Genomic DNA, 24009 nt, shown 5'->3' with positions numbered 1-24009 from the left:
ACTTTAAATTAATAATTTTTGGTGTTTTTAGATCACTTTAATATGCTGATATTAAAAATAATTTTTAAAATAAAAAAAATATTATTTTAATACATTCCTAAATGAAAAACATTTTAAAAAATAACTGTAAACACATTTACAAAAACAGGTTAACTCTGAACTTTATATATTGATTACAAGAAATAGATATGTATTCTCTAAAATTACAATTTTTTTTTCTAAACATTATTCTCTCCTATTACAATTATTAAATTAAATATCAAAGGGTTTCATATTTCAACAAATTAAAGAATAATTTTTCAGGAATAACGCAGATCAAAACGAAGATCTATGTTAAGCTCATCACTCCAATTCAAGACGCAACTATAGAAACCTCAATTTCTGTTGGAATTTGCTCCACTTCATCACAATTATAATCACTGATCTATAAATAGAACAGTCGCAGTAAATGCTCGTATATTAGGAAGATAGAAACTCCAAGAGGACGTGGTACATGTACTCTGTATATCATGAAATTAATTAATGGACCATGAATCATTCGCTATTTCCTATAATTAGTTGATGGATAATGCAAGTAAAATCAAATTAAATTAGAAACAAACCAAGCAAATCCGCATTAACTAGCTCCTAATCAATTATTAATATCCATATATGCTCTTATAAAAAGGAAAAGAAAATTAATGTAGAGAGAGAGAGAGAGAGAGAAGCAGTGCCTGAACTGGCTAGTTGCTATTTCCTATTTCGTGGATGAACCTTGCAAAAACTCTGAAGCAGTCAACGCAAGTTAAAGCATAGACATCGTCGACATCCCACGTTCATCATCGTCAAGTAAACAGTCCACATTCTGGATTGCTCCCTCCTGTTTCCTCTCCATGATTTGAATCTTTCTTTTCTTTTTTATCAGTTACGTTCGATCTCTTATTAGTAATTTCAATATCTAAAGGCACGTCATTCTCCATTTTTTTTTAACACACAAGTGTTTCTATATATTTATAACCTTGGTTTTGACCCGTAGCAAACTAGCAGTTATGAAGAGAGGGGGGGAAGTAGGTCACATTTTTTAAGGCTACGCTATCTCAAAGGCAGTTGAGATCAGTATATATCAGTATAGTTTCGTGAGAGACTGTATATAAAGAGGTGGAAGCTGGAGACTCGGGTGTGTGATCACCAAGAAGAAGCTTCAGGTCACTAAATTAATAAGTAGATATTTAGAAGATGGAGCGCATGCTCTATTGGTTTACTGCAATATTGCTGCTATGGACGGCGACGGGCACGGTCCGTGGAGGCAACGTAACCTACGATGGAAGATCCTTGATCATCAATGGCCAACACAAGATTCTCTTTTCTGGTTCAATCCACTATCCTCGCAGCACTCCTGATGTACGTATCTCACTGTTCTGTTCATGTAATTACGAGGCATATGTTTCCTTTCCTTTTCTTTTTAGTCTGTTTTGCCTATAGTAGCTCAACAAGCATGGCCTTTATCTATTTCTTTGTGGCCCTTCATTCCTCTATCTCCCACCTTTACCGTAAGTCGAGGACGTTGCACTTAATCTCTTCTCTTCCTTTCTCCCATGGATGCGTTTCCCTTAATTAAGAAAAGATAAAGCTGGGTTATCTGCAGTACTAAGATGATAAATCCCAAGGTACCTGTTCCTGTTTGCAGATGTGGTCATCTTTGATTTCCAAAGCCAAGGCTGGAGGCATAGACGTTATACAGACCTATGTGTTTTGGAACCTGCACGAGCCACAACAAGGGCAGGTAGCTCCTTGCGCGTTGTAAGGCCCCTTTTAATTTTCGTTTGATCGACTGTAGTGGTGAGTGACCATTTCATACCCTATTCGTTGCAGTTTTATTTCAATGGAAGAGCGGACTTAGTAAGGTTCGTGAAGGAAATCCAAGCTCAAGGCCTCTATGCTTGCCTCAGAATTGGGCCCTTTATTGAGAGTGAATGGACATACGGGTAACTCCCCTTCGACTGTTATTTCCAAATTCAGACGTGATAAACAGGCCTGTCAAAAGCTAAAATAATGTGCCACCTTTTATTTATTTTCCCGTTGAAAATTATTTTTAAATAAAAATAACAAAATTGCAGGGGACTACCATTTTGGCTGCATGACATTCCGGGCATGGTCTACCGATCTGATAACCAACCTTTCAAGGTATCGACTGCTTGTCACATCAAATCCACAAGTTCCAACACTGGATTAATGTATTTAACGGTGCACTGCTAAAATTGAACTTGTATTCTGATTTGGCCATTGGCAGTATCACATGAAAAGGTTTGTATCGAGAATTGTAAACATGATGAAATCAGAGAAATTATATGCTTCACAAGGAGGGCCAATCATACTATCACAGGTTAAGTCCACCGAAGCAAATTGAGGCATTTTATCATTGCAAAGGCCGTTATCATGGTCTCTAATATCTGTCTGTCTGCATACAGGTTGAGAATGAGTACAAAAATGTTGAAGCAGCTTTTCATGAGAAAGGGCCTAGTTATGTTCGTTGGGCTGCATTGATGGCCGTAAATCTTCAAACTGGAGTGCCCTGGGTGATGTGTAAGCAGGATGATGCTCCTGACCCAGTGGTTAGTTCCCTCGTCCTTCAATGTTTAGCATTTAGCAACTGTTGCTTCAAAGGTAATCCACCATTTTCTGGTCTGGAAGACGTTCAATCTGCTTGCTGGCCTCCTTCCTCAGTGCTGCTTAGGCCTGCCAACCAGGACAGAAAAGAATTAATTAGAGTTACAAGCTTCCAAATGCCCTGCATTAAGACACTGTTTGTCATTGCGTTTGTAACTGCGTTTCATCAAAATTTAAAAAAAAAAAAATTTGCTAAAATTGAGTATAGTTTGTATTTTTTGGATCGTTTTGATGTGCTGATATCAAAAATAATTTTTTAAAAATGAAAAAACATCATTGGCATGCATTTCGACACGAAAAGCTATTTGAAAAGCAGCCGCAACCACACTACCAAACACGCTATAAGTCTCTATAAGAGCAACTTCATAAGATTCACTAAACATACAAGTCATTGATGAACGATCAGTTTAAAAAATGTACTGAAATTTATGGTAAAAAGCAGAATATCTTCCTTGACATTGTTTGTCAAAGAATCTGCTAGTTGCTCTAACACCCTCTTATTTGTTTTTTAAATTCCATTTTGCATTATGTGCTATAATAAGCAGTTATTCCGTGATTAAAGACTAAGTCGTGCAATTTGCAGATCAATTCATGCAATGGAATGCGATGTGGAGAAACATTTGCAGGGCCAAACTCGCCGAATAAGCCATCAATATGGACTGAGGACTGGACCAGTTTGTATGTTTTTAATGAAATGCTTTATTTGTTTTTTTTTTTTTTTCCAAAATCAGATTCTACATTGAACATTAGAAAGAATTCTAAATGGATTATATCAAATGGGGAACTAAATGGCATTGACAAGTAATATTAACTTGTTGCAATAGAGAGGGCTGCCTTGCCACAGTTTAAATACAATCTATATATCCTGCAACACTGTAAGCATAATCACATAAACAACAGTCAGTAGTATATTTCTGATTTCCTTTTAAATGTCAATAAAATAAAAATAAACAAAAAAGGATGTGCTCAATATGCTTGCCAAGCCAACTTGCTAATGACATGATTTACCGAGACTACAACTAATGCCTTCATGTTTGTCTGAAGCTATCAGGTATACGGGGAAGAAACATACATGAGATCGGCTCAAGACATAGCATTTCATGTTGCTTTATTCATTGCAAAAACAGGAAGTTATGTAAACTATTACATGGTATGATAATTGCAGCCTAAACTAAACCAAAACAGTATAGTGTATCCCTTTTTTTTATTCATGATTCAATGTTTTGAAATCTATAGATGGTAGCCCAGAATACTACCCCGCATACAAACTTTTTCTTTGATTTAATGTAATCACAACAAAAAATATTGTCCAGACCTATTAACTTCTTCCCCAACACGCTTACAGTATCATGGAGGAACCAATTTTGGAAGAACAGCCTCTGCATTTACAATAACAAGTTACTATGACCAAGCCCCTCTTGATGAGTATGGTAAGTCTTGTAGATTTTTCCATGACATTAATTTGTATTTTTCAAATTACAATCTGATCTGTTTTAATGATGGGTGCAGGTTTAATTAGGCAGCCAAAATGGGGTCACCTGAAGGAATTACATGCTGCAATAAAGTCATGTTCAAAGCTGCTACTTCATGGAGCACATAAAACTTTTTCTTTGGGGCCACTACAACAAGTAAGAAAGCTAAGAACAGTTTCTTTCCTGGAGATTGGCAACTTGTGTTTGATTTCTTTCGAGAAACATTTGAGTAAATTATTTCTTGATCACTCAACCCTGAAAATTCAGGCGTATGTCTTCCAAGGAAATTCAGGACAATGTGCAGCCTTTCTAGTGAACAATGATGGCAAACAAGAAGTAGAAGTCCTCTTTCAAAGCAATTCATATAAGTTGCCTCAAAAGTCTATTAGCATTCTACCAGACTGCAAGACCATGACCTTTAATACAGCAAAAGTATGGCACCTGTACACTCAACTCAATTTTTCATAACATCAGGGCATAATATTTTATCCCCGTGTTCTGATTGTTATAAAGGTTTTCATATTACAGCATTTTCATTTAATTGACTTAACCACATTCAGATCACAAACAAAGGTATAAGAAAAATACACGATAGAAATGCATTATGCATGCAATGACTACAGAATTAAGCATCTCAAAATGTGATTCTATTTCTTTTAAACTTTTTCATGGACAGGTAAATGCACAATATACTACAAGATCAATGAAACCAAACCAAAAGTTCAACTCGGTTGGGAAATGGGAAGAGTATAATGAACCTATCCCAGAATTTCACAAAACATCTTTGAGAGCAAACAGATTGTTAGAGCACATGAGTACAACAAAAGATACATCTGACTACCTATGGTACACTTTCAGGTAAAGCACATTGAAAAGATTTAATATTAACAAGGTTGTAGTTCGATGAAAATGAAAAAACCATATGACCTGAGATGCTTACCATATGCTACGAAAAGTGCAGGTTTCAACAAAATCTTCCCAATGCACAGTCTGTATTTAATGCCCAATCACATGGACACGTTTTGCATGCATATGTAAATGGAGTACATGCTGGTATGCTTCTAGATCTCTTAATCCTTTTTAGTATGGTAAAAAATAGCCCATAAATACAATTCAGTGATTTTTGTTTTCCATAAATTAAGTTTACAAGTCTCACATATTTTCTAAGACTAGTTAGACACATAAATGAAAGAATGCAAAGTTGGTCTACTTTGTTTAAAGATGATGGAAGAAATGACCAATTGCTGAGCAAGTTTATAAAAAAGTTGTAAACTTTTATAGCTACAAATATTAGTTCCTTCTTTAACATCTATGGCACTATTACAAGAATCCATCTTATTCCATGTTGTCAAGAAGCCTTTTTTTTTCAAATTAAAGGTTACAGGGACAATTTAAAACAACTACAAATGAAATGCCTCTCTAGGCAGACCTTTTGTTTCTACATGCACACTTTTATTTACTTTTCTTGGCTATCCATAATCCACTGTACACACGATAATAGGTAGACTAAAGAGCCAGAAACAGTTCGTGTAGTGGATAACCAACATGAAAGAGTGACCTAATAAAACACAAGCATCCATCAACAGTTGACTAGTTGCTGGACAGTTCTTCTAACATGGCTTGCCTATGTATAAAAGTGAAAAATGAATATACATAGTATCTAATAATGCAGGATTCTCTATATAAACCTTGACATCTGGAATTTCAAGATGGACAGACAATTTCAATGTCCGGTTTCTATAGCCTCCACCGCAGCCTTGTGATGCTTATTTTTAAAAGTTATCAGTTTTTAACATAATTAAGCTTTTTCTATGTAGGCTTTGGCCACGGAAGTCATCAGAATACAAGTTTCAGTCTGCAGACTACAGTTCGTCTAAAAAATGGAACAAATAATGTTGCCTTACTTAGTGCAACAGTTGGATTACCGGTACTTATCAGTCTCAATGCTCTTCTTTTTCTATACAATGACTCAAGAATATGATGGCTACTTGATAGATATTTAAGGAAATACATGTGTGTTCATGTATGTATATAATTTGTTCGTTTCTTATCTCAGCAATGACACAGCAAGCAGAAAACTTTTGCTGGACCTTGATAAAAACAAATTCAACATTCATGAAGCAAATTTAGATTCACCAATAAAATGCTGATATTTAATTCTACCTTGATATGACACAGATAATACAGCACAGCAGTCAAGCTGTATTCTTTTCAACTCTGTTTCTGCTAGTGGTTTTGACTTTTGAAATTATGTGACACAAGCAGAAGCTACTTGATTTCAATATAACTTTAACAGGTCAGCTTATTTGTAACACAGGATTCAGGAGCATATCTCGAGCGCAGGGTTGCTGGATTGCGTAGAGTAAGGATTCAAAACAAGGATTTCACAACTTACACGTGGGGATACCAGGTATGCCTTGAGTGAAGGTTCACAAATCCTATTTCCTCTGAATTTCAATGATAGACCTTGAAAATAATCAGATTATACTGATCTTATAAACATATTTGACAAAGGTTGGGCTGTTAGGAGAGAGGTTACAAATTTACACGGAGAATGGATCTAACAAGGTTAAGTGGAACAAGTTAGGAACCAATCGACCACTCATGTGGTACAAGGTATGGAAATTCATTAACTGACTCTAAGTTGAATTTCCGTGTTTAATTTTGATACAAGAAAGAAAATAAGGAAAGTACAGTGTAACTACATAATATATTAAAAACCATATCCTTCCTTTGAGAACAAGAGTAAAATATGATGAAATTCTCTTTTGTTTAGCACATTATGATCAACATAAACACACAACACTATCTAATTCTAACAGGAGTTCCTCATTATGTTTGCCAGTGCTACAGTATAATACTGACTTTTCTCTCATTTATTATTTGCAGACTCTCTTTGATGCACCTGCAGGAAATGATCCAGTGGCACTAAACCTTGGTTCCATGGGAAAGGGTGAGGCTTGGGTTAATGGCCAAAGCATTGGCCGATATTGGGTATCGTTCCATACTTCCCAAGGAAGTCCTTCACAAACATGGTAATATCATTTTTTACGACAAAGAAGAACGTACATAAACACCATTTTTTTCTGAAAAAACCCTGACAATCCTTTTCAAAATAAACATCAAATGACCATTACTTTATGATGTCTTAAGTTTTGACACTTTTTTTTAATTCATAGAAAATTGATGTTTCATTTCAAGGCTTTTAAAACATACCGGTGCTTTGTCTTTCTAAAGAAGTTCTCTTAAGAGGTAACTCAACTTTGATCTATCTTTTCCTAATAGCTGAACTAATATGTCAGGTACAACATCCCTCGAGCTTTCCTCAAACCGACCGGCAACCTGTTAGTTCTGCTAGAAGAAGAAAAAGGATACCCTCCAGGGATTACAGTAGACACTGTTTCAGTTACAAAAGTATGTGGCTATGCATCCGAATCACACATGTCTGCAGTTCAGCTTAGTTGTCCTCCAAAAAGAAACATTTCTAGTATCATTTTTGCAAGCTTTGGAACCCCCTCGGGTAATTGTGAAAGTTACGCTATTGGAAACTGTCACTCATCTAGTTCTAAAGCCAATGTAGAAAAGGTAAGCTTTTGTGCGATTTAAATTCCTAATGCTTTGCTTTGTCATGAAGTTAGAGAAAATCAGAAACAAATGGGAAAGTTAAGATATTTTGGCTTAATTTCTTCTTTATCCATGCAAAGCATTGCTGTTATAAGATTATAAGTTACATTTAATTCATTTTAATATTAACATGAAAATCCTTCTCTGATATTAAAATGGCAGACAACTTAAAGCAAGGTTTGAACCCTCGAAGTTTTTTTTTTTTCAATTTCCATATTGTTGACTACAAGAGTCAGGATTGAGTAAAGTGAAATGGGTACTTTTGGTACATGCTCTACTAGAATAACTACTTGAAGCTGCTCCAAATCTCCTCAGCCCCCCAACCTTCAACAATTTTTAAAGGTGGTGGCAATTAAGAGATATATCTAGCCATTGTTGTCCCTTGCTGAAACCCAGCTAACAGTGAACTATAATTATGCATATATATGACAGGAATAAGCCACGCATCTTTTCTTGCAAATTGATTGACCCAATCAAAACTGTTATCTATTTTTCAGGCTTGTATAGGGAAGAGAAGCTGTTCCATCCCTCAATCAAATCATTTTTTTGGTGGCGACCCTTGTCCAGGCATTCCTAAAGTTCTGCTGGTTGAAGCCAAATGCACATGATTTTAAGTTTCATAGCATATTGGGCAAAGAGGTACCATGAAAATTTAAATTCAACTTTTAAATGATGTATATCTAGGCGAAATGAGTCAACTCAAGGTGTCATCATCATTCCAGAACCCACATATCCTAGTCTAGGTCTAAAACTTTTTGGTTTATTTTTTGTATTTTATGGGAGGATAGAAAGCACTGTGGCTGCGAGGGGCAACAAGTCAGGGCACTACAAGTCTAAAAGTTTAGATGATGGGATTATAGGGAGACCGATGTTGACTAATACGCGGTGTGGATAAAGCACATGAAGAACATGTAAATGTTCCTCTTGTTTTTCTCTATAAAAGTTCCCCTTTCCTTGGCTAAACAGTAAATTCTTGATTAAGTGGTTTTGTATATGTTAACTTGCAAACATAGTGTCAGTCAACTTATATTGATGATTTAATGTTCTCCAGATTGCAAGTTTATTTCCAAATTTCCTTCTTCCATATCCAGAAAAAAAATGTCGCGATAAAGAAAATGAAAATCAATCAATCTATCTATCAGAGCTTGAAAGAAGAATGGTACAATCTTGACAACTGTAAATTTACACCAATCATGCATGTAATGTAATCAAGGGGATTTAAAGACGTAAAAGAAAAAATTGAAGGAGCAGACTTCAAAGCCAAACATATGAATAAAGCATAAAGATTCTGCAAAAATTAAAGTATCAGGGATGCTTAGGTAATAGCTTCAATTACCACGTTGTGCTTTGCTGCCTCTTTTCTTAGAGGATTTCTTTTCATTGACAGTCACTGATGGTAGAAGGGCCTTCTGCGAGGGCAATTCAGCAATGAAAAGTAATGTCTGAGCCCATCCAGCATATTTCCCATACTTAGTCACAAACGCATCTGCCACACGGCCGCAGAGCTTAGGTGTCAGGCTAGCACCAGCAAGCTCAGGTACAAGGTGTGTCGTAGCAATCTACTTGAGTCAACCCCAAAACAAGCATTCTCTTATCAAAACTATAGCGAATCAAAGCTACCAAATAAACTAAAACACAACAGAGCATTGTACCCGCCACACGTGCGTATCAACAGGGATGGCATGATGTTGATCGAGAGAAAACAGAGCAATACAGGATGCCACCTTTAAACCAATTCCAGGTAATGTACAAAGTGAATCAATCACCATTTGGAGTTGTAATTTTCGAAGAGATTCAAGCCATTTCACACCTCCTTCCGGTTTCGATTGCAAAGCATTCACCGTTCCAGTAACGTATTTAGCTCTGCTAATTAATTTACAGCATTAACAAAAAAAAATAATCAACAATAACACAGTATTTAACAAACATACCTACCTATAACCAAAACCAGCCTCTCTTAGCTGCTGCTCCGTAACCAAAGCCAATCTCTCCAGGGAAGGAAACGCGTGGAACTCAAAACCCTCAACATTCCCCAAATGATCACCTAATGAGGACACGAAATCCACCATTTTAGTGATCCTCGAAATGTTATTATTCGAAGAGCATAAAAATTGAATCAAGCACTCAAGTGGATCCTGCCTCAAAACCCTAGCTCCTTTAAAATGCTGTGCCAATTCAGCGAACCGCGAATCAGCGGCGGCGAACCCGTGCCACATTTCGGTTAGTGAGATGTTGGTGTTGAGGAAACTGAGGAGAGCTGATTTGGCAGCGGATTGGGAGGGGGAATGGTGGATTTGGTAATAAACGTCGCCGTTTTTATGGTGCTTAAGGGAGATTAAGTGACGACCGAGACTGCCTGTGTATTGGAGAGGACCGGTTTGTTTCCAACGGAAGGTTTGGCCGGTGGGGAATGTGAGTGGGAGTGAGAGTTCTGACTGGGTCAGGTTGACTGGGGCCCAGTTTGTTGGCTGGAAAATTATTTTTTGGTGTTTTTTGGAGGAGTGGCGGGGTTGTGGTGGTGTTGGTAGAGGTGGTATTGGTGATGATCTGCTGGTGGTGGGGGTGGCGGGTGGCGGCGTGGGTCTGGCTCGCTTCATTGTTGGCGTTGGGAAGGAACTCCCTATTGGTGATGGGAATTTTGCGGCCAGCTATTCGTTCCCTCCCTGTGTGGAGCCTCGCGAGTGCTATCTCCTCTCATGACCGCATCATACTATCCTCAATTTGATTGTTGTGTAATTACTCTTCAGTCTTCTTCACCCATGATATCGTAAAAATATTGATTTTTAATAATATTTTGTTGAAAACAATTATTTACAAACATGCTTGTTTTTATACTCGTGTCAAACTTCTTTTTTGCTTGTTTAATAATCTTTTCCAGAGATGGGAGTACTGGATTTTCTCCATCTCCATACATTGCTACCAATACATTTCACTATATCCATTTTCTTCAAACACTCATGCGTGATCCCAGTGAGATCTCCACAAGGTTTGGTAGAAGCAACTCCATCGTTTAATCTTTGAGATCTTGAACCTCCATATTCGCTTATCTCTTGCCTTTTTCAAATTGTTGTGTTGTTGTTTTAGTTTACATGGATTAGAACTCTTTCAATAATAAAAGGAGATTCGAAGCATGGGTTTTTGGTTTTGTAAAGGAGAAGGTGATTCCTTCGTGGAGTGATGTTGATTTGATGATGCATTTGATTTATTTTAAGTTAATATTTTTATTATTATTCATGTATCTTAATTAATTTTATATTTTTAAAGTTAATGATTATGTAAGTTTTTAGTAATTTTAATATTTATAAAACTCAAATTAATGATATTTAAAAGTAAATTTAGAATCTAAATAATTAAATAATATCTTTTAAGATTTATTTTAAGTTAATTTATTTGATGTATTTATAATATTTAATAAAATGAATGAAAGATAATTTGAAGAGAGAAAACATATTCGAATATAGAGAAGAATTATTTTTGGTGCGTTTTAAAAATTAGATATGAGTGTAGTTTGATTTTTTTATTTGATTTGAAAAATTATATTGATATAGAATAACTTCCAAAAACAAAATAGAAGTAAAGTTAAAAAAAAAAACAAGTAAACTACAAGATTTTTTTTATAATTATCTGTATAAAATCCGTACAAAATTAAACAGTTCAAACTAGTAGATGTCTCAAACATAAAAGATTCAATTAACTAAAACGAATTTAATAACACCAAACTTTTGTATAAAATATAGATTATACTAGACGTGGGCTTGTGTTATATCGTGGAGACAGGTTTTTTTTAATTAAAAATGATGTGTTAACTTATGCAAATACGTTTTAAAAGGGAAAAAAATTCTTGAGTTATAATTTGATTTTATTTTAATTAGATGATAAAAAAATGGATAGAAGCATTAAATAGACCAAATAAAAAAGAATTGACCACAATAACTTGGGAAAAAAATCGGAAAGAAAAAAAAATCAATTCTTAGCCAATTAAATATGGAATGATGCAATTGGGTTAAAAAGTACAAAAAAAAAAAACATAGTTTAAATCAATCCGAGTTAGCATGATAAACATGTGACCCAATAATAAAAATCAATCCAACTCGGGTTAACCAGTCAAATTCACAGCTCAAGTTACGAGATCGAGAAAAACCAATATAAAATAACAATAACAATAACAATAAAGCCCTTTAAAAAAATAAAATGGTGAATGAGGAAATAAAAAAAAAACAATGTCAACATGTATTAGTTTTTTAAACTCGTGACTCAGGTTATTAGACTAGAAACACCTTATTTAGAAAACCATGAAGCTCAATTCCTAACCAATCAAAAGTTAAAAAATAATATTAGAAAAAAAATATATAAAAATAATAAAATAGAAATTAAAAAAATAATGATAAAAATAAAAATAAAAATAAATTAAAGAACAGCTATAATTTTTTAATTGAATGGTAAAATTGAAAAGAAAAATCAATTTAACAAAAAACAAAAAAAATCAACAAAATAAGAATTAAACTGTAAAAAATAACATATGATAAATTAGGATTAAATGATGAAATAAAAAACAAACCAGAATTTTATAATATAAATTAGAAATTAAAAGAATAGAGACCGAAGTTGAAATATTAATAATAAAATGATAACTTTGGAATTTTGAATGGCTAACACGAATTTCAAATAGATAGAAAGGAAAAAAGAAAGAAGAGTCACCGATAATAAACCATGAAGCCATCAACGCCATGCATCACTCCATCAGGAAAAAAAAATGTTTGTGACGACTCTAATGACATTGTGTAAGAGAATTTTTTGCCACTAAAAAACACCCCACATGCTTCTAGAAGATTGTGCGCGACTTTTACATGTTAGTCTATGTATCGTTGCACCTGCCAACAACTTTTTTATTTAAGTAATATTTTATGTTTATTAAAGGCCAAATTGTCCTCACCTCAACATGGCAATAACAAAAAATACATATGGAAAAAGAAAAAAAATACCCCTTAATGCTAGTTTTAAACTTTTTGTTTAAAGGTAAATTAGTCATTTTATTGTGCTTGGAAAAATAAAAAGACAAAACAACCCATAGATGTTAGTTTTAAAGATTTTGTTGTTAAGAATAATTTAGTTATTTTACTATGCTTAAAAAAAAGATATTTTTATCTCTATTCGATTTTATATTGACTAATGAACCTTGGAAAAAGATTGAATCACCCCAAACATGAAGACCAATGATTCTAGTAAATAGTGAAATATGTGTAGATGTACAATGGAAATCCCTCTCGTTTTAGTTTTTTTTTTGTTATATATGTATTCTTGCAAAATAACAAGATCTTTAAACTAACATTTAAAAACTATATCTATAATTTATAATAATTATGGAGCTTCACAACATGCATTTGTACAACTTTAAATGTGAGAAGCCAAAAAAAGCTTTTGTAAAAGATTAAGTGTGTTTGGAATTGTGGTAATTTTTTATGGTTATGGTTTGAAATATTTGTTTTATAAAAAGCATTTTTAGTTGAGGTTGGTTTGGTAAAATATATGTTCGGTAAAAACTGTGGTTGAAATTAAGGTTCAATAAAAAGTAGTTTAATGTGTTTGGTTAATAATGCTTTTCAAATTGAGGTTATAAAATAACTAAAAAAGACATATATTAATATTAAAGGTTTTTAATTGAAGTATTGTAAATTTAACTACAATAAAAAATAAGGTAATAATAACAAATAAAAAAAATATTGTGCAAAATTGAGCTAACATGTGAAACTTGTGACCCGAACATGAAATATATCCAAATTATATGTCTATTGTACGTCCTAAGTCACGAGATCATGATAATTCAATAGAAAAAAATTAACAATTAAATAAAAACAAAACTGAAAAAATTAAGAGATAAATATAAATCAAGATATTTAATCTTGCAACCCGAATCATTTGCCTAGTTATGTTTAATGAATTTATTTATTAAAATCAACTTGTAATAGAAATCGACACACACATAAAATTTATTAAATAAAATAAAACAAAAAAATACCATATAAGACTGCACATATTAAAAATATTATAAGAAATAAAACATTTTTAATTTTTTACAAAACGAAACACCTCAAAACTAGAAACAAAAAATCTTCCTAAGCTTATATATATATTTTGGGTAAAAAAAACACCTAGTTCAAACTTCTTTTATCAAATGGAATATTTGACACAAAAATTGATCATTTTAGTGGTTGAAATCTTTGTTAATGACAACTTTCTCTCTCTATGCTAGAATCCAGCGGGTCTCTCTCTCTCCTTCCACCAATAAAAAACTGAAAAATAAAAAAAATTAAGTTTTGTACCAAAATTAAATTTTTTAAAATTAAAAGAACCAATTACCTAAGAGGGAAGAAAATGAAATTTTAAAATAAATTTCAAAGCCGTTATCTATTTCACTAGTTTTTTTCACTTTAGTTATTTGTTTTTCAATTTAACTCTCTCTTCTAAAAAAATGTATAATTGAATGTTAATTTAGGTTTAAAAAAGTTAAATCATGAGAAATAAAAATTAAAGGAACAATTTAAAAATTAAAAAAATCACTAGTTCAATTCAATTGACAATGATACATAAAATAATTAATAGTATTTGTGATACAATAAAAGATCTTTTTTTACGATATAGATAGTCAAAAATGACCTTTAAGATAAAATATATTAATTAGCAATAATTGGTTACGAAACTGAAATTTTTTCTTAGCTCTTACCCTTTCTGAAAAACCAGGGGGAAACAAATACGAGGAAAAAAACGCTTCTCTTCAGACAAAAATAAGAAAAAACTTCGAGCACGTGTCACTCACTCTCCATCAGCAGCAAAAATGTATCAATTCACGCGCTATTTCGCGTGTCGTGAAATGGACACTTGCACTGCACTCCCACAGCAATACATTGGCTCGCTTCAGCTATAGTACAATAACCCACCAATAAAGGAAAAAGAAAAATGTAAAAAAGAGGGTGAATTATATGCTCGCCCTTATAGATTTACGAATGCTCCACTTCGACCCTTATAGTTTAAAATTCTTCAACATCAACTCTAATATTTCCAAAAGGTCTAACTTCAGGCACTGGACATTAGTTTTTTAAGCTTTTTTTTTGTTCAAGGTTTTCGTAAAATTATTTTAAAAATCATTTAAAACCCAAAATCTATAAATTATGAAACGAGGTCTTTGAATCTTATATTTTAACAATATGTATTACATTTTTATAGTTACAACCACCACTATAAAAAACATATCTTATAATATCAGTTACAATAAAAGCTATAACCATACCAAATATATTTTTAATGTTTTATTTAATATTGTGGTCCCATCATCATGTTTAAGCTATAAAAACCAAATTTTTTTAAATTTAAATTAAAATTTTGAATGTTTTTGGATCGTTTTGATGTGATAATATTAAAAATAAATTTATAAAAATAAAAAATATTATTTTAATATATTTTCAAGTAAAAAATATTTTAAAAAATAATCTTAATCAAACAGACTATAAATACATACTTGGTTTAAAGGTTGGTTATAATTACGATTAGAGTTAGAGTTAAAGCTGCAGGGAATCTAATTAAAAAAACCCTTATTCATAGCTTTTTTTATTATTATTATTTGAGTGTTGATAAGCTATATAAATTTATAAGATAAAAACACTTAAATGCACAAATATATTCTAAATAGAAAATAAAAAACTAATGTTAAATAATATGTTAAATCCTCTTAATTTATTTCTAGGACATTATCACATAAATAAGGATCTAGAATAAAAAAAAAATCATCATGAAAAAGCAGATATTTCTTGGGTGTTCTGAATAGCTACGAGCCACATCATAATGTCTCGAAGACACTGAGGTTGATATTAAGAGATTCAAAACTATAGAACTCAAAGTGTAGTATTTGTGAATTTATAGGGGCTAAAATATACTTTACAAAAAGGAAACAATTTTGAGAGAGGAGAGAGAGAAATGCCCCAAATTGAAACCTGGCTTTGCAAGAGACCAAACAAAGCAACAGCACAAAGCTCACAATCAGATACATAGAAGAGAGACACCAATTCTCTCTCTCTCTCTCTACCATTTCCCTCCCTTTGATTCCCCATTCAACCAATTAAAGACCCCACAAATCTCCACATTTCCCTCTACTCCAACAATGCCAGCTTCTCCTTCTTTCCCTTCCTCAGGTACTCCCTCCTCTTTTCCCACAAAACCCCCTCTCCCTCTCCACAACTCCAACATTTATTGCCCTCCCTATCCATCAATCGTAGTGTTTGTTTTATTTTATTTATTTGTTTAATTCGGTCTGATTTTGACAGATGGTAGGGGCAAATGGAAAAGGCGAAAGCGAGGAGATTCTCAAATTACACGAAAACCTCCGAAGCACCACCACCAAGAAGAACCAGAAGAACCCGAAGAAGAAGACGACGCCGTTGAGGCGGACGACAATAATAACAACGTCATCGACAGAGAAGATTCTGATGACCCGAACCCAAATCAACAGCCCAGCGGACCCGATCCAAACCCTCAAGAGACCGAGGTTTTAATTGATGGTGGGGTCCGCTTATGCGATTTCCCTCCTGTCACGAGGCTCGCTGTGAACCGCCCTCATGCCTCCGTGATGGCGATTGTGGCGGCCGAGAGGGCCTGCTTGGCTGGGGAAAGCAGTAATAGAGGGCAATTGGTGGTTAATTTGGAGAATGTATCGTACGGGCAGCTGCAGGCGGTGTCTGCTGTGATAGCGGACTGTGATGGGAGTGATTTGGAGAGGAGTGATGGAGGGAATACAGGGTATGTAGTGACGCCGCCGCAGATTATGGATGGAAAGGGTGTCGTGAAGAGGTTTTGGAGCAGAGTTCATTTGGTTCCTATGCATTCAGGTTTGAAATTATCACTCTCTTTTACTCTTTTTTTGTCGAATTTTTAATTTTTTTTCTCTTGGTTGATATTAATGTTGAAGTGGGTGTTGTGTTATTATTGTTGAGATGGATATGGTAGGGCTTTGTGTGAGTATTTGGAAGATGAATTTATTTTTGCTTTAGCTATGGAAAGTTGGTTTAAGTGGCAGTAGTGAACTTGAGGTTTTGAGTGGCTTTTGGTTTTACAGTATTGAATATTGAAAGAAAAAGAAACAGTAATTGGGGGATTTCATTGCCTGTTTGCTAATTTAAGGATTTGATTTTCTTGGGGGTTTGCCGTGTATCAAGAAAAAAATGAAGAGGAAAATAGAGAGGCAAATGGTATTTATTGAATCCTATTCTGATGATATAATTCAAAAAGGCAACTCTTATTTTGGGAAACCTTTAATTTTTTTTTAATAGTAAACGGCAATATCACTTTCGAGCCCTGCAGCCTTAATGAATGATTCTAATCCAAATTGCTATGGGAACCTGCATTTCTGAACCTCGCTAGTTGCCTTACCAACTCAAAGCATCTCATGATCTAGTGAGCTAGCTAGTAGCCGTACCAGCTCAAGGCACATAATTTCGAGGTTTGTATGGGTAAAAATTGTTAGGCAATTTCACACCAAGAGACGTGTTATGGATTTGCTTGATTGAGGTTAGTTATCACATTGTTGCTTTCATTTAGAGAACCTTAACACAAATATAACTTGCCTTAACAAATATTGAATATCTTTTGTCTGAATATTTCTGTGAATGTTTGTTTGTTTGTTTTTTTTTTTCTGTGCAAACTCATTTTTAGGTGTATTATATTCATAGTTTTATTGATTTTGGCATTTTATTGTTGGGATTCTCTGAGAGTAGATTGGTTTTCACCGGCCTTGGTAAATCGACTGGAGAGACAAGTGGTGCCACATTTTTTCTCTGGAAAATCTCCAGATCACACACCAGAGAAATACAGGGAGTGTAGAAATCGCATTGTTGCTAAATACATGGAGAATCCAGAGAAGAGGCTCACAGTTCCGGATTGTCAAGGATTGGTAGTCGGCATTGACAATGAAGATTTTACTCGAATTTTTAGATTTCTTGATCATTGGGGAATTATAAACTACTGTGCAGCTCCACCAAGTTGTGAATATTGGAATGGGGGTTCTTATTTAAGGGAGGATCCAAATGGTGAGGTTCATGTGCCATCAGCTGCTTTAAAGTCTTTTGATAGTTTGATCCAATTTGACAAGCCCAAATGTAGGCTCAAGGCAGCTGATGTTTACTCATCATTGTCATGTCATGATGATGATCTCTCTGACTTGGACAACAGAATTCGAGAGTGCTTATCTGAAAATCGTTGCAATCATTGTTCTCAGCTTCTTCCCTCTGTGTGCTACCAGTCACAAAAGGAGGTAAATCCTCATATCCTCTGTCCCTGCTTTTGCTTCCTTTCTATATCATTGTGATACTGTTGTGTTGTTCTATCCATACTTCATTCCCCTTTGCAGCCTGCGAGCTCATTCTAACAAGACTCATAATTTTGAGATCTCAAAAGTCGTCCATATACATATAGGGGCAAAACCTGGAAATGCCTTTTTAAATATTCAGTCAACCTAAATCCTTATTTTAGTTAGCTCTTTGGTTTTTTTTTTGGATCCATTCTCGGCTGATCAGCATCTCGTGTAGCAGGTTGATATACTATTATGCCCTGACTGCTTTCATGAGGGGAGATTTGTGACTGGTCATTCAAGCTTAGATTTTATTAAGGTGGATTCAACAAAAGATTATGGAGATATAGATGGGGAAAGTTGGAGTGATCAGGAAACATTACTGCTACTTGAGGCAATGGAAATTTACAATGAGAATTGGAATGAAATTGCAGAGCATGTTGGCTCCAAGTCAAAAGCACAATGCATCCTTCATTTTCTCCGTCTGCCTGTGGAGGATGGCCTGTTGGAAAACATTGAAGTTCCAAGCATGCCCAAGTCAATCAGTCCATCAAATAGAGAGGATAACAGAAGACCACACTCAAGTTCAAATGGTGGTCTATCAGCTATTTCTATTGCTTATGATTTTCTCAATTAAAAAAAATGGTGATGTGTTTCTAATGTTCTGTGGCTGCATTTCTCTTTGTTTCTGTAGGATCCTGCCTCCAAGGTGCTGATGCTGAAAACAGGCTCCCTTTTGCAAATTCTGGCAATCCAGTTATGGCATTGGTAGGTCACTATCTTTATTTTATGCTGTATTTATGTTTACTTGAAAGCATTTTAAGTATAAACAGCTCAATTTGGTTAGCAATTCCATTCATGCTAAAATGAGCTGCTAATTTTATATATTTTTCTCACATTTGTTGATTTTTCAATAGTAGCACTGAAGGCCTTAAGTAATTAACCTTGTTGCATGCTCATTGTGGATTCTGGTGTTTGTTTTTTGTGTTTTTCACTTTGTTTACTTATCGTGTCAGCAGTTGAGTAATAAAAGAAAAAAAAAAAATCTAAGCAAGATCTTGTGAACATTAGGAGAAAATAACCTAGCAACATGGTGGATCGAATCTCTGTACCTTTTCAGTTTCAGGATATATGCAGAGAACAGTATCTAGAATCACTCTTTCATCATTAAGCTCTTGTGAACTAATATGACTCCTATTTTAAAAAGTAAAAGTCATTAGCAAACTTAAATGCTGAAATTGAGTCCTCCGACACCATCTTTTGTTTTAAACTGATTTTTGCATAATGGGTCTTTTACTTCTTTTGCAATCAAAGAGCATTCAGGCTTATATAGTAACTAGGAATTTGGCAATTACTCGAAGTTGTGTTGTAAATATAGCTGTGAATCATATATTCCTCTTCCTCTTGCCCTCAGTATCTTGAAAAATTTACCACTTGATTTTAGAGCAATATTTGATACCCATCATGCTTGAGTTCTAATCACTGCAACAGTGTGTTTATGACCACACTTCCAGCATCTATTGTCTATTTAGATGTTTGATACGATGTCTTTTCCAATGATCATATAGAATTGCCCCCCCATATGATGATAAGATCATTAATTTTAGAGCTCTACCATACTTTCATATGGATTGATGGAAGTAATTTAACTTTTCTTTTCCCTGATTTACTTCATTACCAGCCCTTCTAAGATGATCCTTCTCCATCATTAACCTGCTTGGAATATTTTCCTCGATAGTGCTCTACTTCTGTTAGGTTGGTTTCTATTGAATGGCTTTCACATTTGAATCCTCTACTATCAGGACTCTAAGATCACCCATTTTTTTCACTAATTCCTTTGTGTCCTTGATTCTCCTAGAAAATTCATGTGGTCATTTGTTTCCATCCCTCTAGCCCTGTACTTTGACCTCAATTTCCTTTGGCCCAAATCTGCCAACCTGGAGATTTCCTTTTCATCTAATAAAAGTGAAGATGCAGGAAAGATGAGTTATTGGCAGTGTTGTGGAGTATCTCTGGATTGTTACGTCCTTATTGTTGGTTGAATTATGATTGGATTGGCAGGTAAAAATGGGGGTCTTGGGGTTCGGGCTTACAGAACTAGGGTGCGCAATTTGTTGGTTGAACTGGGATTGGATTGGTTGATTGATATTTCTAAGCAAAAGTTTCACCAGCTTGAATTAATTGGATCAGGTTGCAGTTTTTCTGTCAGCAGTTACTTTTAGAATTTAAAGGGTTGAACAAATTACTTTGGTGGAAAGAAGATGGGAGAATGGAGATAAATGTTGGAATATAGGTTTATTGTGGTGAATTGTGGTTCAAAATTATTGGTGAATGGTGGAATGACGCAGCACAAATGAACTTGTTTCAAAAGCTTTTTCTTGCTTGGGTATTTTGTGGATCCATCTAACCAGTGGAAAATTTTGTAGGTTGCTTTTCTGGCCTCTGCTGTTGGACCAAGAGTTGCTGCAGCCTGTGCTCATGCATCTTTGGAAGCGCTGTCTGCAGATAATAGGTGGGTGTATGCCTGTCTTAAAGAACATGAATAAACTTTCATTTCTTATGGTGTGCCTGTATACAAGTGATTTCTCAGGAGTTTGGCATTTTAATGCAGATGATAAATCTCTTTCTTCTGTTCTTTCTTCCTCTAGTATCAGGAACTGCTGAGTAGCAATGCTTTTAACCAAATAAAAGTTTCTTGCTTCTTTTCCTCTGGCAAAAATAATACGCAATAGAGGATTTTTTTATTGCTTTTATGCATGCATTATGCTTTCATGTTATAAATCCTTGTTGAATTCGATTAATTTTCTCCTTTACTTGTGAAGGTTGGGTTCAGAGAGACTACATGGTAGAGAAGGTGGTTTTCATGGAGAAGTTGCAAATTCAATTCAACTAGAAGGTGGGCCATAAGTTGCTTCCCGGTTTTACTTATCTCCCTCTCCCACATTTCTGTCTTCCTTCTCCTTCATCTAAGATTAGCAAAATATTTCTGTGGATCATACTTCAGAAGATAGCCAACATGGCTCACGGGGTCAAAATGGGGCTGAGGTTGCTCCTCTGTCTGCTGAAAAAGTTAAAGCTGCTGCCAAAGCTGGCCTTGCTGCTGCAGCAACAAAAGCTAAACTGTTTGCCGATCATGAAGAACGAGAAATTCAGAGGCTATCTGCTAATATAATAAATCATCAGGTAGAACTGTTGCCAACATTACTTGCTTTTTTACCTCCATTTTCTATGTTACTTCTTTCTTAGTATTTGTATGTTTATGCCTTGCTTGTGTATACAAGGTGAAGAGGGTACTGTTGAACCTCTTAGGGACAATCTTTATTGCATCTTTCTTTTCTGGGTACCATGTATTTTCTCAAGCAAGATACTATACTTTTATCCCTTGTATCAACTGGCATGTCTAGTGAAACTGGAAAGATGGTATTTTTGTCTGGCTTCACCATGTAATGATATATGATTAACACATTAATAAGTTGTTGATATGGTAACAGTTGAAGAGATTGGAGCTTAAGCTGAAGCAATTTGCAGAAGTGGAAACCTTTCTAATGAGAGAGTGCGAGCAAGTGGAGAAGACAAGGCAGAGGTTTGCCGCTGAGCGAATCCGCATGCTATCTACCCGGATAACACCTGCAGGAGTCGCTTCACAAATGAACCCAGCAGGTGTTGCTCCTTCGATGGTTAACAATAATGTTGGCAACAGTAGGCAGCAGGTGATGCCTTCCTCATCTTCGCAACCAAGCATTTCAGGATATGGCAGCAGTAACCCAGCCCATCCACACAACAATCAACAAGTCCATTCTCACATGTCATATATGCAACGGGGACAGCCACAACCAATGTTTCCACTAGGGCCGAGGGTGCCTGTGGCAGCTATACAGTCATCATCACCAGCTCCGTCAAGTGTCATGTACAATGCCTCTGGAAATTCACAGCCTAACCTCAATCAAATGCTGAGGTCCGTGTCAGGCCCTAGCTCTGGTTTAGGTTGAAACAGAGAAAGTGATGTAACCTTGGAGTTTTATGGTTGCTTACATTGGTTACTTGCTCTCAATCTGTGCTACAGCAGGGGCTAGAGGATGAAAATGGAAGGAGCCAAGAACGTTTCATCCGTCTTGCCTTGTAGTTTTGATCTGATTATAAATTATTCTGTGCAGTTTGTAGGCTTGTAACAGATCTCAGTTGATGTAGCATTTGTGTCGAATTATGAACGCTATCCATTAACTAGGAAATCTTATTTTCAGAACAAATAATCTAAGATATAGAATGTGTCGTGAAAATGGCATGTATGACTGCTATTTATATGTTTGTTTTGTTGTCTCTCGCAGATTAGTAAATAACTAAATCATTGTCCCCGCTGATGGATCAAACTTTTTTTGACATAAAAAAAGCCTAGGTGTTACCTTGTCTGATAACTTAACTTTTAAATTGAGTTTTTTGTTTTTTGACACGTTATATCCAAATATATATGGATTTAGAAGCTGTACTAGCGTGCAAGAGAGAGAGAAAGGAGAGAAGAGAGAGAAGGTCTGAAAGGGAGATTAGAGAAAGATGAGCTGCCAAAGCCATAACTACTTTGGTTATTGTTAGATTTGTGGAATGCCACACCCTATATTAAAAATTGACCGGATGAATTTCATCTAGTATCGTTTGAAATACAAGATATTGTTGTCGCAATATTTCTAAAAAAAATTGAGTTCAGGATAGTCTAAAAAAATTGAGTTCAGGATAGCTATAGTTGCTGGTTTGTTTTGCCCTCATTCATAGTTGGATCTGCTCTATTTTTCTAAGAAAGGTTCACTTGGATGTCCTTTTGGTTCTAGATGGTAGAGATCAAATTCTAACAAGTTTGAAAAATCTTTTTCTTCTTGGAATGGCTGTTGCTAGTTTTCAAGTCAGATTGTTCATTTGTATATCGTGACTAATCTAACCAATTAATTACTCTGTTTTTTGTATATGTTATGTTATACTTGCTTATCCTAAACTGGACCATTGTATTTTGTCTACTTTTGACTGTATTGAAAGTATTGCCTCTTTGAACTTACTTCCTAGACATGATTACCAGTAACCCAGGATTCAGTTGATTGGTTCAACAAACCTAGAAAAAGGTCTACTGGTTACCTACACAATTGACTACCAACCCCGCTACAGCCACCAAAAAACCTTCTAATACCACCCTCAACATATCAAACATCATTGCCACCAACAAAACCATCCTCTAACCTCCTCCAAACACTAAGATTACCCTTAAACAACCACTAAAGAAAGCCTAAGTTGCCATATTGGCTCACAAGAACACTGCCCACAACCCTGCATCTAACATTTTATGTCATGATAGAGTGAAGGTCTCCAACTGTACAACTTGTGCCAAGATAACCTCTTTTCCACGACAAGAGTTTGGCACCATCTTAGACATTCCAGATAATGTGATTGATGAAAGTGTATTGAAATGGAACCAATGTCTGGTGGGTTTCTTCCTAGGTTTTAAGATATCTTACCATGCTGCCAATTATATTGCAATTCGAGTATGGAAGAATTATGGCATTGAGAGTGTAATTACAACATAACAAGGTTTCTTGATTTTTCGTTTCAAAAGTGGTGATGATGCAAACTTGGTTATGAAGAAGGGCCAAGGATGTTCGACGAGAAATTCCTTATCCTTCAACCATGACACTCACATTTTATTCTTGACAAGAACAAAATTTTAAAGGTGCTCGTATGGGTTTGTCTTAAAGGTCTACCATTTCCATTTTGGAATGAGACAGGCCTAGGTATAGCTGCAAGTATTGGCTTGCGACGAACATACACTTAGTGGCACCTGACTTGACTATCTTAGATTATGTGTTGAATTGGTCGCTTCACTACCTATGATCCATGTTTTTTAGCTACGATGTAAGTTATCAATGAAGCCTATCACATTTACAATTGATTATGAAC

At 34.9% G+C, this 24009-nt stretch overlaps 3 protein-coding genes across 5 annotated transcripts; 2 read left to right on the top strand and 1 right to left on the bottom strand.

The window, feature by feature from the left end:
* Positions 1-765: 765 nt before the first annotated feature.
* On the top strand, positions 766-8792 carry LOC133694666 (beta-galactosidase 16-like). The gene is made up of 19 exons (XM_062116293.1): positions 766-1380; positions 1667-1762; positions 1852-1964; positions 2097-2163; positions 2270-2362; positions 2448-2591; positions 3230-3324; positions 3691-3796; positions 3992-4076; positions 4156-4274; positions 4386-4550; positions 4795-4976; positions 5080-5171; positions 5936-6045; positions 6436-6528; positions 6633-6734; positions 7008-7153; positions 7421-7703; positions 8240-8792. The coding sequence occupies exons 1-19, from the start codon at positions 1216-1218 to the stop codon at positions 8348-8350; spliced, it is 2367 nt and encodes a 788-aa protein (XP_061972277.1). The 5' UTR covers positions 766-1215; the 3' UTR covers positions 8351-8792.
* Positions 2364-10487, bottom strand: LOC133694667 (N-glycosylase/DNA lyase OGG1-like). Its single transcript, XM_062116294.1, has 4 exons — positions 9678-10487; positions 9395-9605; positions 9079-9301; positions 2364-2715 (listed from the first exon to the last, which is right to left on the bottom strand). The coding sequence occupies exons 1-4, from the start codon at positions 10337-10339 to the stop codon at positions 2675-2677; spliced, it is 1137 nt and encodes a 378-aa protein (XP_061972278.1). The 5' UTR covers positions 10340-10487; the 3' UTR covers positions 2364-2674.
* A 5238-nt stretch (positions 10488-15725) lies between these two features.
* On the top strand, positions 15726-22392 carry LOC133694971 (SWI/SNF complex subunit SWI3C-like). Of its 3 annotated transcripts, none has more exons than XM_062116684.1 (9): positions 15726-15925; positions 16058-16618; positions 17504-18039; positions 18314-18668; positions 18770-18843; positions 20502-20587; positions 20898-20971; positions 21083-21258; positions 21567-22392. In XM_062116684.1, the coding sequence occupies exons 1-9, from the start codon at positions 15895-15897 to the stop codon at positions 22062-22064; spliced, it is 2391 nt and encodes a 796-aa protein (XP_061972668.1). In that variant the 5' UTR covers positions 15726-15894; the 3' UTR covers positions 22065-22392. The 3 variants fall into 3 exon arrangements, with proteins under 3 accessions (XP_061972668.1, XP_061972667.1, XP_061972666.1); XM_062116683.1 differs by having other exon boundaries at positions 15727-15925; positions 18317-18668; positions 21080-21258; XM_062116682.1 differs by having other exon boundaries at positions 15727-15925; positions 21080-21258.
* Positions 22393-24009: the final 1617 nt, after the last annotated feature.

The sequence above is a fragment of the Populus nigra genome, chromosome 5 (genome assembly GCF_951802175.1).
Source record: "Populus nigra chromosome 5, ddPopNigr1.1, whole genome shotgun sequence".
NCBI lineage: Eukaryota > Viridiplantae > Streptophyta > Magnoliopsida > Malpighiales > Salicaceae > Populus > Populus nigra.
Note: the sequence above shows the minus strand (reverse complement) of the source record. Positions and strands in the feature narration are given on the sequence as shown.